Genomic DNA, 15472 nt, shown 5'->3' with positions numbered 1-15472 from the left:
TCATAAAATAACAAATATATGTAGGTAATAGAAGTACATATTTAATTTATTTTACATTAGGAAAATATAATATCATTGAGAAAAATTATTACAAGTTTAATCAGTGTCATCACTTTCATGAACTATTAGCCTTTTCTTCTTGATTGGTATGATATTACTTTCATCACTTGAGCATTCTTGATAAGATTCTGCTTGAATGGTTGACAAATTAGGGAAGATCTCAGATCGACAAGGCTTCGTAGTGAAATCCATAATTAACAACTGCCTATGTTTTTTTATTTTCCCCCTAAATCTTTGTAAACCTCCTCATATTGATTTAAGCACTTACTAAGATCCCACTGGAATTAGAGAGCTCGTTCAACATTTGTGTCATATTGTAAAAAATGATTACCTAATTTTCTTCCCAATTTTTTATGGTGATGACTCTTGCTGTGAACACAACTGGTTCAGATTGCTCTTCATCAGAATCATTGTCTTCATTGTGTTTGTTTCGTGAATCTTGTTAACTAACTCATCCTCGTTTAGTTCTTTATCAGCCATTATTTCGTCAACATCTGCCTAAGCTTATCCTCAAAACCTTCTCCTCCTATAATTTGGGCCAATTTAGTGATCTGAGAATACTCATGCTCTAATGGTAATTTGTCATTCTCATCTTTAGCAGCATCCGGCCATATTGCTTTCCAGCATGTGTTCAGTGTTGATAATTTAATCTGAGTATATGACAGTCCAACATGCTTAACACAATCTAAGATTGTAAATTTCTTCCAAGCATCCACAACAGTAAGAGATTCAACATTCTCCATTTGTTCTAAAATATACCTGAAATTTTGTTTGATATACAATGCCTTAAAAGTCGTAATTATTCCTTGATCTAATGGCTGTAATATTTTTTGGTAAAAAGACAACTTCCACATTTTTGTGTTGTAAATTGCTCATATCTATTATGTAGACTTCTCTATTAGGTAGATGATCTAATATTTTAATTTTTGTTTCTAAAGAAATACCTTTTCTTGTTATTTGATTTTATCCCCCTTTTACAACACTGGAAATCCCCACCCTTGTGGTTGCCACCAGTGTTACCAAGGAATGATATTCAAAAATTACTTCAAATAGTATATGTGTTTGCGCATATGCTGCCGAACATACATTTTTACCATGTTTTTTAAATCCGTTATTTTTTAAACTGTATAAAACCAGTACCGTGTAAATCAAGAGATAGGTATAGTCAGTTATTGTTACTAATATATTAAGTTCTAATAAGGAATTACAGAGATATAAAAATTATACTCTGTTATAACTTTCCAATAAAAATAAAAAATTATACACATTCTTAAAAGGCTGAACATCAGTAAATCAAATTATATTTTCTAGATATAATTATTAAAACACTCTCCAGAAAAATTTCCTTTAAAGTACATGAATATTTCTTATATTAAACAGATTTTATCATGGAAATTTTATGATTTTTAGTTATTACTTTTACTATTTGCTTAACTGGTTTAAATATCACAGCATATAGCCAATGAATAAATATACAACAATGTTTATGATTTTGTTAATTCTCTATTAATGTCTTAAAAACATTTGATAAAACCTTACCCAACATACAGCCCAGAGATTCCTTCATTCTTAATAACACTTTTAATTGCATGCAGGCTAGTTTTATGTTCTTTCGCTTTACCACCTTCACCTAAAATATACAAAAGTTAACACACTTTATTTTTCACAATTTGGGCAAGTATAACAGTCTGAATTAATGTTTTATTCATTTTGTCAATTGACCCCAGCAGCCCAATTTTACACTGAATTTCACTTTACTTAATAAGAATTCACATATAGTGAAATGGTTCCCTAAAATAATAGTGACCAGTGATCTTCTGAAAGCGATCGCTATCTGTAGAAATACAGCTAATAACAGTTTTGAACTCCTCCAGGAATGCAACCCATCACATCTACAAAATATCAAAACATCTAGTCTTGGATATGGAGCATATATTAAGGATATTTCTATATATTAAACAGTTAAGTTTGTTTGTTAAACAATATTTATGAAAAAGCTACTGATATTTTGTTTTAACAGAGATGCAGTTACATTAATAATTAAGCTCTTGAGGGTTATCTGCTAACAACTATAGTAAAGCTAATGCAAATTGCAATGAAATCAGGCAAGACATAATGGTACTGAAATTAGCCAGTCAATCTGCCATACAGTCAGATGCTTATAATTTCTTCTAATTAACTTTTAAATTTTAAAGAATTAACTTCATTACTACATGCATGTAGGAAAAAGAAATGCAGCTGCATTCTAACAAAATAAATTAATAAATTAGAGGTTTAGTACAATATAACATATATGAAACTCACAAATATAATATTAAAAAAAATTTATGTATTCAGTATCAATTCAGCAAAGCAGGTTAACATAAAATATATCTTTACACAATCCTCAGATACAAAATGAAATTAAAATTTTTAAATTATGATTACTAACATTATTTTACTTATTATTAGTGACTATGAATTACTTACCACTCAGCTGCATCCGATTTTTGATAAGATCAAGAGGTTGAACAAAACAGGTGGCTCCCATTCTAAAATAAATAAATACAACAAATAAAATAATGTAATACAGTACAAAGTCTGTAATCCGGACTCGTCGGGACTTCCGAATTATAGATCATCAATTTAAATCTGGTAAGATGGCATGCAGAAATTATACAATTAAAAATATGAAACTGTAATTTATGAAATAAAGAGCAATTATGATCTAAAGAGCATCAAAATTTACAAAAAAAAAAAAAAAAAAAAGCTTTGTTTATTTGTTTACTTTGTTAAACATTTATTTCAATGTAAGTTGTTTAAGTTGCTTTGTTTTTTGTGCTAATACTTTTTCTCTTATTCTATAAACAGACTCAATTTCTTGTTCAGTTACAAAGTTCCACTATTCAAGTCCTGTAATTGCTGTGTCAAGAATACCGACTAACTTGTCAATCCAAATTTTTTCATTTTCAATAACCTCTCTATCACTTTCTTCACTATCGGAAGCGGTATTTTCTAGATCTAGAACCATACTACAGATTTCGCCATCCGTTAATTGATTGATGATTGGGGCATTGTCATCACAATGAAAAACTTCTGTTATATCATCTTCATTTATTACTGCTTCTCCACATATCTTTTCAAAATCCAATAACTGGAAAATTTAACCTTTAGTTTGCGATGTCCGAAACCTTCAGATTCGCGGCTATCATCTTCATTGTCCTCACCATGAAATATGGTAGCTGGCCATAAATTATGCCAAGCATTTTTTAATGTATCCCCATTACACAGATGGGTAAAGCATACTAAAAAAAAAAAAAGTTTGTCGCTTTGACATCTGGATTATAGATCATTCTGGATAATAGACATCCAGATTACAGACTTTGTACTGTAAATAATAATTTTATAAACTTTTCTCCCTTCATTTTGAAGTTGGACTTATTTGGAGGGACTTATTTGGAAGTATTGCTGTTATCCTCTCCCTTTCCCTCCCAATGTTTGAACTTGGATTTGTTTATGTAATTCCCTTACCTCTACTAATGAGTACAGGAAAGCCAGTCATATAGCTGCTTTAGAGAAACTAAAAAAGCTAGACACTGAACCCAATACTGCTTGTAATTCTAATAATATGTTTATTATATATGTTAAGTCTTGTTGCCGGGTCTTACTTTTGGAGGAAATTCCTAAGGCATTTTACAGTAATTTCTTAAAACTTATATTGCATTAAAACAAGCTATAATTTTAGCTTGGTATTAGCTATGAGTAATTATTTTACTCTTAAAAGATGACTTAATCTTTCAACACTGTCAAACTAGAGTCATGTTTACTTTTCAAAGAGATTCATTTGACACACTCTTTAATTTTTAGGACGTCCCAGCATGCTTATAACAGTTGTTCTTTGCAATTATTTATTGGTACTTTATTGTTTTTCTGCCATATTTTGAAAATGCTACAAATAAAATAAAATTACATAACATGGCCATTTAAAAATCAAAGAGAAAATTATGTAGTGTGTACCATTTATAACAGCAAGAGAATTTAGCACAATAAAAAGTGTACATGAACAGACTGGTTAATATTACTGAATTATACACAGTGGTATCTCGGTATACATCATTAATCTAGGGCTTAATTTCTAAAATTAGAAATGTCGGAGCACTATAGAATACAGTGAGGAAGAAAAGAAAAATTAATAAAATAACAAAAAATTAAAATAATTGAATAATTAAATTTAAATTAAAACAAATGCAAAGAAAAAAAAATAAATATAGTAAATTATTACATCAATTTTTAAATAATTAAATAAAATATTATTGGACCTTGTCTTATTTGGGTCTCTGGCTGGAATTACAATTCCACTCAGAAGCTAAGAAGTAGCTCAGCCGATCTCTGTCTTATGTATTATTATGCAGCTTACTATTTCAAGGAATGACAGAAACAAAAGCCATTCCTTTTGTTCGCCACACCAATGAAAAAAGGTAACGCAATTAAAGTGTCACTAAGGAGAATATCGACAATTCGACCAATTGTTTCCAACATAGGTACTGCTTCATATCCTTTGGCCAAATATTTAGTTTCCAGATTTTCTCCTCTACTTGCTAACAATATTCCCACTGTAAAAAATTCTGTTGAAGTCATTGATAAACTTAAAAATATTTCTCCACTTCGTTCCATTATGGTTTCATTTGATGTCAAATCACTGTTTACTAATGTTCTGGTCGAAGGAGCACTAAATTGTCTTGAAACTAGGCTTCGGGAATTTCACTTCACACATACTGAAATTAATGAGTTGGTTTCGCTTACTAAAGTTTCTCTGAGTCAAACCCACTTTGTTTTCCAAAATGCATATTTTCGTCAAGTTGGAGGATTGGCTATGGGTAATCCTCTCAGTCCGGTACTTGCTGACATTTATATGCACTATTTTGAGATGAAATTATTTAATAAACTCTCTTTTCGTCTTTGGATTCGGTATGTTGACGACACTTTCGCACTTTTTGACGGTTATAAAGAGGATTTATCCGAGATTCTATATATTATGAATTCAATTGATCCAGCCATCCAATTCACTCTTGAAATTGAATCCAACAATTCCCTCCCCTTCCTCGATATTCTTATAATCCGCAATGAAACTGATTTTAGCACCACTGTGTACCGTAAAACCTTTGCAGTTTGTTTACCACCCCATGCCAAGTCATGCCACCCTGTTAAGCAAAAAATGGCTTCTTTCTACTATTATGTATTCCGCGTGCTTAAAGTTTGTTCCTCTGAATCTTTGCTTACCAATGAAGTTAATTATTTGAGAGCAGTTGCGATTGACTATGGATTTTCTCCCGTGATTATTGATAAAGCTGTTAAAAATTTTTCAGATTCCCATCAAAGAAGACATTCCACTGTTAGAAATAATATTAATGACCTTGTCGTGCTTCCATTTTATCCTTCTGTTAGCTATAAAATTGCACGGATTCTCCAGAAATTCAATTTTCAAGTCGGTTTCTCCCCTATTAATAAAATTCACCCTTCGATTCTAAAAGATTGCGTTTCTGTCTTGAATTCTTGGGGAATTTATAGTATATTGTGTCAGTATGGTTTAAGATATATCGGCCAAACGACAAGAGCGTTGAAGTTTCGTATCAAGGAACATGAATCTTATGTCAGAAAAGGCGAAATTAACAAGTCTTCAATAGCATATCATAGTTGGACTTTTAACCATAATTTTGATTTTGGATCTGCAAAAATTATCCAAAAGGCTTCTTCCATAGGTGAATTGGATTTTCTTGAGGCTTTTCACATTCACAAAGATTTAGCAGGTTTAGTTAATGATTTTAAGTCCAATCCAGTCCTTCCTAATGCCTTTAAAATTTTACTATCTTAATTCAGTTATTTTTGCCGATAGATGGCGTTACCTCCTCGCGTTTGGTACTTCCAGAGGGTATAAAAATCCGTTCAGTGGTTGCTTTCCATTATTTGAAGTTCAGATTTTGAGCGTAAGGTGCATTTGCCCCTCGCTCCCTATTTTAACTTCGCTAATTTTTCACGCTCGATCAGATAGCCTGGCTCAGTAAAAGTAGGCGGCCAGTGCAACTCTGATTAAAAATCTAGTTATAACCACGTGCAGTGCTGATAAGGACCATGTGTTTCTGTGACTCCTTCACCTTTATTTTCTTCTTTCTAGGTATTTCTTTCTCCTGATGAGGAGGGACCTTTAGCTGCCCTCGAAATCGATTGAGTGTTTCATTATACCTACGCTAAATACAAGGTTGTTTTTACGATTTTGATTGTCCCATTAGCGTGCTTCTCTTCTAGTCTATTGTCTTTTTTATTTGCATTTCTATCCATTTGTTGATTATATATATATGAAAAAACATTTTTACTATGCAAAGCCACTTAATTTGCAGATATTCATTACTTGTAAATGCTTGCTACAATAAATTGAAAAAAAAAAACTCACAAAAAGAGAAATTATACAATACGTATTTTTATTTCATGATTAAATTTTAACTTTCTTTCAGAATTTAAACTAAGTAATAAACCACTTAATGATTTCTATTTTATTTATCCTTTTTCTTATATAAAAGAAAAAGAAAAATTGCCACTCTTAGATTTTGAAAAAGTAAATAAATAAAAGTGAAATGTATGAACAAAAGCACCTGCAGAAGAAAGTCCAAGAACTCATTATTCCCACAAAATTTCATTTTCTGAATTAGGGATGAAGTTAAAAAACATATTAGTAAATTAAGAATTTTTAAATCATATGCTAAAACAGTTAAAAGAGACGTGAAAAGGAATAGACTAGTAAATGGTAGTACAGTACAAAGTGCGTAATCCGGACTCGGGACTTCGGTGATTCCGGATTAGGATTTTTTCCAGATTATAGATCATCAATTTAAATCTGGTAAGATGGCATGCAGAAATTATACAATTAAAAATATGAAACCGTAATTTATGAAATAAAGAGCAATTATGATCTAAAGGGTATCAAAATTTACAAAAAAAAAAAACTTTATTTATTTGTTTACTTTGTTAAACATTTATTTCAATGTAAGTTGTTTAAGTTGCTTTGTTTTTTGTGCTAATACTTTTTCTCTTATTCTATAAACAGACTCAATTTCTTGTTCAGTTACAAAGTTCCACTGTTCACGTCCTGTAATTGCTGTATCGAGAATGCCGACTAACTTGTCAATCGAAATTTTTTCATTTTCAATAACCTATCACTTTCTTCACTATCGGAAGCAGTATTTTTTGAATCTAGAACCAAAATTGATTGATGATTGGGGCATTGTTGTTGCAACTATAAGTAATAAATGAAGATGATACATCTTCATTTATTACTGCTTCTCCACATTTCTTTACAAAATCCAATAACTGGAAAATTTCACCTTTAGTTTGCGATGTCCGAAACCTTAAAATCCGCGGCTATCATCTTCATCGTCCTCACCATGAAATATGGTAGCTGGCCATAAATTAGACCAAGCAGTTTTTAACATTCTGGAGACACGTCTTCCCACGATCTTGTGATGCTCCACACAGCAGGTTTTATGCTAAAATATTTTAAAAAGTCCTGAATAGTCTTGCCATTGTTCAAGAAATTTAACATAGATTTTTAAAATGCTACTTTATATTTGCATTTCAGCTCATGCACTATTACCATATCTATTGGCTGAGTGATAGACGTAGAATTTGGAGGGAAGAATAATATGGATACATTATCTTTCACTAAAACTTTAAATGAAGTATGCATCGAACAGTTGTCTACACTCAGGACTATTTTTGAGTCTTCAGGTAAACCAACCGAATTCAAATGTTGCCGAGCCTCTGGTATAAAATGATTTTTAAACCAATCATTCATCAACACTTGTGTCATCCATGCTCTTTTATTTGCACGATATATAATGGGGAAAATCATTACTCCTTTAAATGCTCGAGGTCATGCATGTTTTCCGATTACGAAAAGTTTGCACTTGAGCGTTCCTGCAGCATTTGCGTACGCTAAAATTGTTAGTCTCACTTTGAAATCTTTGAAACCAGTTGGAGCCCATTCTGTAGAGGTTGCCAAGGTATTTTGCAGTACATATTGCCAGAAAAGACCAGTTTCATCAGCATTGTAAATTTGTTCTGGAGATAATTGTTCACTAGTAATGAGTTCAATGAATTCATCTGCAAACTGTTCAGCAGCTTCAGGATAAGCTGAAGCTTTTTGACCTGAAATTTTTAATTGTCTTATACCATGGCAATTTTTAAATTTGGTTAAGCAACCTGTCGAACATGTGCACTAAGTGTTTAAGTTCATTTCTTCATGAAATATTTTGGCTTGAGCCATTAGCATTGGACCTGTCAATGGCACGCCCTCACTGCGACGCTGTCTGAACCATTCAATCATTACTTTGTCATGATCATCACTTTTAGCATAACGAACCATTTTTCTGTTATTCATTGCAAGTGGGGTGTTGGAATCCACAAAAAATTCAAAAAGTTCCGTTTGCTTTTTGCTTATGTCATGTACAGATGACTTTCAAATGTCCTACTTATGGCATAATTTTGAGGATATGCCTTTATCTGTTTTTTGCAGCAATTCCACTTTTTGTTTGATGGACATCGAACAACGCTTTCGCTTTGTAGATCCTTTGGCAGCTCCAGAATTGGAAACTCTTTTTGACATAATTGAAAGTTCAAGCTTAATTTTTATAAAATTGCTCTAACAGTGTGCAAAGAAAAATAAGCCAGATCCAAAATTAGAAGATTAAGAAACATCGCAATCTGCAACATTAACTGATGTGCCTTAGAATCAGTAAAGGTAATTTTAGCCTAGCTTATACCGCCCGTTATACATTAAATGCACATGCGTAAACGCATTATGCGCATGCATAAAGCATACCAAAAAAAAAAAAAGTTTGTGGCTTTGAGGTCCGGATTATAGATCATTCCGGATAATGGTTCTCCGGATTATGGACTTTGTACTATATATGTATGGCTGTTGTTGATGGATGCCATTTTTTGATTGCACGTTGAATGTTAACAAAATCTGACTCGGTAATATTAACATTTATATTTAATTCTAGGATGATATATATTTTAACATATATTCACTTATACACAATCCCTTGCATGTAGTTACAAGATGAGCATTTTTCAGTTCGCAAGTCCGCATGAGTAAAAATCAAGAAAGTCATATTACAGCTACGATAACATCACGGAGGGAAAGAGAGGTGAGTGCGTGCTTCACCGACGGCAGCCAGGAACCGAGTAACCAGTTCAAATTTTCCTCCAGAGAGAAAGAGGGAGAAAGCTGGTAGCACCCTCTCTCGGGGCAGCGGACAAATAATAATAATAAAGAGTTCTCCACAGTATTCCCCGAGTACCAAAGGTACGATGAAAAAAATCAGTTCACAAATATCTGGTGTTGAAGCGCACACGTCTTCCCGATCGTGTGACGACTGGTGGAGCACTGGGAGGAAGCGTAAGGTCAGTCGAAGGAGGAGTATCCAGAGTAGCAGTTGGATTCAGGGAGTCAGGAGGATCGCTAGTCACAGGAACCTGAGTGTTTGAAGCTTTGAAGAAAGCAGGCTTCAGACGATCTATGCTCAGGACGGTTTCCTTGTCGCGCATGAGAACGGTGAAATGCTTATTGTTATGTGCACAGACCTTGAAGGGTCCATCGTATGGAGGAGTGAGTGGCGGTTTGACCGCGTCGTTTCGCACAAACACGTGAGTGCAAGTGCTCAGTGCGTGGTGCACGAAAGGAGCAGATTTGTTGTGGCACGAAGTAGGAGTCGGAGACAGCTTCTTCATCGCCTCTCGGAAAGTCTGGACAAAGGATGCTGGATCGACTAGAGCAGAGGATGGCTGAAAAAACTCAGATGGTAATTGAAGGGGTGTGCCGTAGACAAGTTCAGCGGATGTACCTGCGAGGTCTTGCTTGAAAGAAGAACGCAAACCAAGATGCACAAGAGGAAGTGAAGTAGTCCAACGGGCGTCATTACGGCACTTCAGGGCTGCTTTCGGGTCGTGATGTAAGCGTTCCACTAAGCCGTTGGCGGAAGGATGGTATGGTGAAGTGCGAATTCGGCATATTCCAAGCATAGATGTCAGAGAAGCGAAAAGGTGTGACTGGAATTGTCGACCTTGATCAGAAGTCACAACTGATGGTACACCAAATCGTGCAATCCAACCGGTGATGAATTGTCGAGCCACAGAGTCAGCAGAGATGTCCTGAATGGAAAAAGCTTCAGGCCAATGAGTAAATCTGTCAATGCAGGTGAGTAGATATCGATAACCATCAGATGGCGGCAGAGGACCGATGATGTCTATATGGACATGGTCGAATCGTTCGGATGGCATCGCAATTTTTTTCAAAGGGCTATGTGTGTGCTGGGTAACTTTTGAACGTTGGCACATGATGCAGGAACGAGTCCAGTTGGCAATGTCCTTTAGCATGGATGGCCAAACGAATCTTTCTTGTATGAGCTTTTTGGAAACCCGGATACCTGGGTGCGATAGGTTGTGAAAACAGTCAAAAACTTTTTTCCTGAACTCAAGTGGTACATAAGGTCGTAGTCTGTTGTTGGAGGTATCGCACAATAGTTGAAGGTCCCGAGTAAGTTGTAATGACTGGAATTTCAGTGAGCAGTTTGGGTCTTCACTCAGACGTTTTAGCTCCTCATCAGTGGCTTGCGAGTGAACAATAAGCATGAAATCCAGTGGTGCATTGGCATCGATGCCCTGAATACGTGGGAGAGTATCCACGACGACATTGGTGGAACTTGATATATGCTGAATATCAGTGCTGAATTGAGCTATATAATTTAAATGCCGAATTTGTCTTGGGGAAGCAGAATTTGATTTTGATGTGAATGCATAAGTTAGAGGTCGGTGATCGGTAAATATAGTGAAGTGTTGACCTTCAAGATTATGCCTGAAATACTTAATAGCTGCGTAAATAGCTAATAATTCTCTGTCATACGTGCTGTATTTTTGTTCTGTAAGGGACAGCTTACGTGAGAAAAATCCTAGCGGCTGGTAGTCATTAGAATGTCGAACGTTTAAGACAGCTCCGATGGAAATGTCAAAAGCGTCGACCATAACACTCAGCTTTTGGTTAGGAGAGTGATAGGAGAGAATTGCAGCATTACTAAGGTCGTGTTTACATTTTTCAAATGCCTGATTAAGTTCGTCATTCCAAGGAACACTGCGTTTATCATTTTTACGCGAGTCTTTTAAGAGTTCATTCAGTGAAGCTTGGGTCTCGGCTGCTTTTGGTAAGAAGGGGCGATAAAAGTTTATCATGGCTAAAAAACGTCTGAGCTCAACAATGGTGATAGGTTTTGGGAAGTCGGCAATTGTTTTTGTTTTCTCAAGCAGGGGTTTTACACCTGAGGCAGTAATGAGGCAACCTAAAAATGAAACAGATGGTTTTCCGAGTACACATTTTTTAGGGTTTAATGTCAAACCATGTTTATTCAAACGATCAAACACTTGACGAAGATGACGGATGTGCTCTTCTTCACTAGTCGATGCAATAAGGATGTCGTCAAAATAAGGGATGCAAAAATCCAATCCAAATAAAACTTCATGTATAAAACGTTGGAAAGTTTGGCCTGAATTTCGTAAACCAAACGGCATAGCCAAAAATTCAAAAAGACCAAAAGGGGTTGTGACGGCAGTTTTCGGAATGTCTGCAGGGTTAACAGGAATTTGATGATAGGCACGTGCTAAATCAAGTGTTGAGAATATGTTCTTTCTTGCAAACATTTGAGTGCAATCCTGAATATGAGGTACGGGATAGCGATCCGGAATTGTAACGGCATTTAAGCGACGATAATCCCCGCACGGTCGCCAGCCGCCATTAGCCTTACGAACCATGTGCAGGGGGCTTGCCCAAGGACTTTTTGAAGGCTGAATGATGCCTTTTGATAGGAGAAAATCAAACTCTTGACGTGCAGCTTGAAGTAATTCTGGAGATAATTATCTAGGTTTGGAGAAAATAGGAGGTCCTTTAGTTTCAATGTGATGGAAAATCGTTGACATTGGTGGCCTCTCAAAAGTTTGCGAAGGATTTGTCAAGCTAGGGTAATCGGCAAGAATTTTGTCAAATTTTGAGTTACCCATCAAAATATGAATGCTAGTACTGAGTGGGTTCACATTAGGAAGTCTACCGCAAGAATATAGTTTTGTTTGTCCATCAATTAAACGGTTGTTTTTAACGTCTATGAGTAAGATGAACTTTGTGAGAAAGTCAACACTTATGATGGGTTGATTGACGTCTGCCAGGATAAAAGGCCAAGTAAATGAGCGACATAAGTTTAAATTGATGGTCAAAAGTTTGGTGCCATACGTTGCAATTTTAGTGCCGTTAGCGGCAAAGAGTTCCAATGCAGCTGGTATTTTGGCATGCTGACTGTAACTCTTGGGAATGACAGATAAATCGGCTCCGGTGTCAATTAAAAAAGTCAGCTTTGAGGATGAATCGGCAAAAAGAATTCGATTGATGTGGCGGTCGCAACGTTGGCCGGCAAGCGATCGCCGACCTAGTTTTCCGACTACCGGAAATTGCATGGAGAAATACAAGGCACGAAAACGTGCCTTGGAACCAAAATTAGTATGGTAGAAACAGATGTTGTTGCACGGTTCTTTATACTGTCGATAGCGTCCACTAGATCTATTACGCCTCCTGTTGCATTTGGAATAGTCTCTTCGTTCACAGGAATGCTCACGGCTGTTTTTGAGGGCTAGCGAAAGTTCATTTACCTGCTTTGTCAGCTCTGCAACTTGCTGTTCAATGGGAGAGGTAGATGCCGTAGCAGCACTATTTATGTGCGGGAGAGTTGTGAGATCTGTAATTTTATCAGCTACAACTGCTAGTTTCGGAAGATCATCACTTAAGGCAGCAAGAATACTTTGTGTATTTTGCGGGAGATGAGATATCCATAGGGATTTCAACAAAGGTTCTCCAACGGTCTCTCCAGCGAGGTTTCGCATACGGCAAAGTAATTGTGATGGGCGTTGATCGCCAAGTTCTAGCCCTTGAAGAAGTGTACGTATCTTTGACTCCTCACTTTCAGAATGCAATTCAATTAAGCGTGTTTTTAGTGTATCATATTTGCCAGTCACAGGTGGGTGTAAAACGATATCATAAACGCTAGTGAGAATATCAGATTCGATTGCAGATATCACATGATTGAATTTCGTGGAGTCAACAGTGATTCCGGCGATATCACACTGGGCCTTTAGTTGTGCAAACCACAAAGTAGGGTTGACCTTCCAAAATGGGGGAGGTTTGACGGAAACACGTAAACACGTGAAATATTAAGATCGTCTGCGATGGGTTGTGGGGGAGCCATGATTCACAAAAACAAATATATATTGCCAATATGACACAAATAAATACACAATAATCAGTCACTAATAAGTTCACATACAACACTAGTGCAAAATAAATAATGTAAACATTAACGTGAGAGAAACACTTTTGCAGGTAACCTATCCGAATGTAAGCATAAGTAATACTAAGAATTTGCGTGGCTTACCTCCGAATTATACGAGAAATATTTGCTCAGTCAGCAGCAGATTCAGCACAACACAATTCACTTATAGAAAAAATATTCCGAAAAACTTATTTTATGATATGTAACGACGTACGATTTATATGGAGATCACTTCAAAGCACTTTGACGATTTGCATGAGACACATGATAATTCACAAGCACGTTCTTAAGCAGGCACAACTGTTTTTCACACTATATTGCTGATGACGCGAAAATAATGATGGATTACGCTAGTAGTTTGCATGAACAGAAATAATTTTCACTTCATAGCACATTATAATTACAGAACTTGAGGATGCAAGCAGGTTACAGGAGGCACGTGTTCACTAACTTGACGAGTCACCATTTATGGCTGTTGTTGATGGATGCCATTTTTTGATTGCACGTTGAATGTTAAGAAAATCTGACTCGGTAATATTAACATTTATAGTTAATTCTAGGATGATATATATTTTAACATATATTCACTTATACACAATCACATTGCATGTAGTTACAAGATGAGCATTTTTCAATTCGCAAGTCCGCATGAGTAAAAATCAAGAAAGTCATACTATAGCCACGATAACATCACGGAGGGAAAGAGAGGTGAGTGCGTGCTTCACCGATGGCAGCCAGGAACCGAGTAACCAGTTCGAAATTTTCCTCCAGAGAAAAAGAGGGAGAAAGCTGGTAGCGCCCTCTCTCGGGGCAGCGGACAAATTATAATAATAAAGAGTTCTCCACATATGCTTTAAATTTCTGACATATCTTTTCTTTTTATTCATCACATTCATAAATTTTTAATCTTTACTGAGTACAGTATTCATGATTCAAATAGATTTTGGTACTTTCTGATTACTCATACCCTCTCCAAAATGACAGGGAAAGTATTCATGAGGAAACGTAGTATGTCATCAAAATAGTTATGTTTCAACTCATGGTGTCACAATAACGTATTTATTTTGCAACCCAGGTATGCATGTAACACATCCGTTTTGCATAGTGCATGATTATCAACATTGAATGATACTGAACTTGTGCAACTGTCTGATGACTTTTAGGCATAAACAGTTTGCTGTATACATAGGGAGACAAACAACAGAACAAAAGAGAAGGATTTTTTCAAAAAAAGGTAAATGTTTTTTTTACTGAAGTTTCTTGCTTTTTCAATTTTAATGATTGATTGCTCATATATGAAACTCTTAGTGCACCACCATTTTTAAAATGGCTGTCACCTTTTGTGCATTCACTTGCAAAAAAAAAAAAAAAAAAAAGGGGGGGGTCACCAGAGAGTTCGTGAATGCTTTCCCAAGAAAACGAGTTTGTGACTTTAGGGAATATGGATAATCAAAAAGTACCAAGATTTCTTGACAGATAAAAATATGATACAAATATCTCATCTTTAAAGTCTAATTACTGAATAGCCCCACAAGGCCTGAACTTATGACCCCATGTTTTAAGACACTTCAGAATCATCTTATACTTTTCTCAGAATCCTGTTGTTTATCATAAAAGAATGCCGGGACTTGCACCTCAGATTGAACTTAATTTGACCCTACACATCTAAACTTTCTAGTGCTTCATAAGTCCATATACTTGGTATCTGCTGTAATTACCTATGTTAAAATTGGCAACAAGTTTAATAGTAAAAATTTTTCATTAACTTTTTTTTTTTTTTTTTTTTTTTTTTAGTCAGAGTGATGTCCAAATCATCTCTTCAATTTTTTTTATAATACTTCAATTCATTTAAAGGCAATGGTACATGAAGAAATTATAGAGTTCACATACAAGCCTGGCTCCAGAATTTTCCACACGCAAAGTACCAGCACCACTGATCCCCATATAATTAAAAAATATTAATAATTCAATGCAAAATATGCCTTTATTTAGTTGTTGATTGTGAAAGCAACTTA

The 15472-nt window shown here is 35.3% G+C and overlaps 1 protein-coding gene across 3 annotated transcripts in view; it reads right to left on the bottom strand.

Moving 5' to 3' along the window:
* Positions 1-15472, bottom strand: part of LOC118179599 (mitochondrial 2-oxoglutarate/malate carrier protein-like) — a 69425-nt gene that overhangs the window by 29385 nt on the left and 24568 nt on the right. For all 3 annotated transcript variants that reach the window (XM_085827367.1, XM_085827366.1, XM_085827365.1), the window contains exons 3-4: positions 2530-2591; positions 1600-1690 (exon numbers count right to left, since the gene is read on the bottom strand). In XM_085827367.1, coding sequence (XP_085683493.1) covers positions 1600-1690; positions 2530-2591 — 153 coding nt within the window. The remainder of the gene's footprint in view (positions 1-1599; positions 1691-2529; positions 2592-15472) is intronic.

This window comes from Stegodyphus dumicola, chromosome 1 (genome assembly GCF_044657685.1).
Source record: "Stegodyphus dumicola isolate Sdum_Otavi_A_Nest chromosome 1, ASM4465768v1".
Taxonomy (NCBI): Eukaryota; Metazoa; Arthropoda; class Arachnida; order Araneae; family Eresidae; genus Stegodyphus; species Stegodyphus dumicola.
The sequence above is the reverse complement of the archived record's forward strand: the minus strand, read 5'-3'. Positions and strand labels throughout refer to the sequence as shown.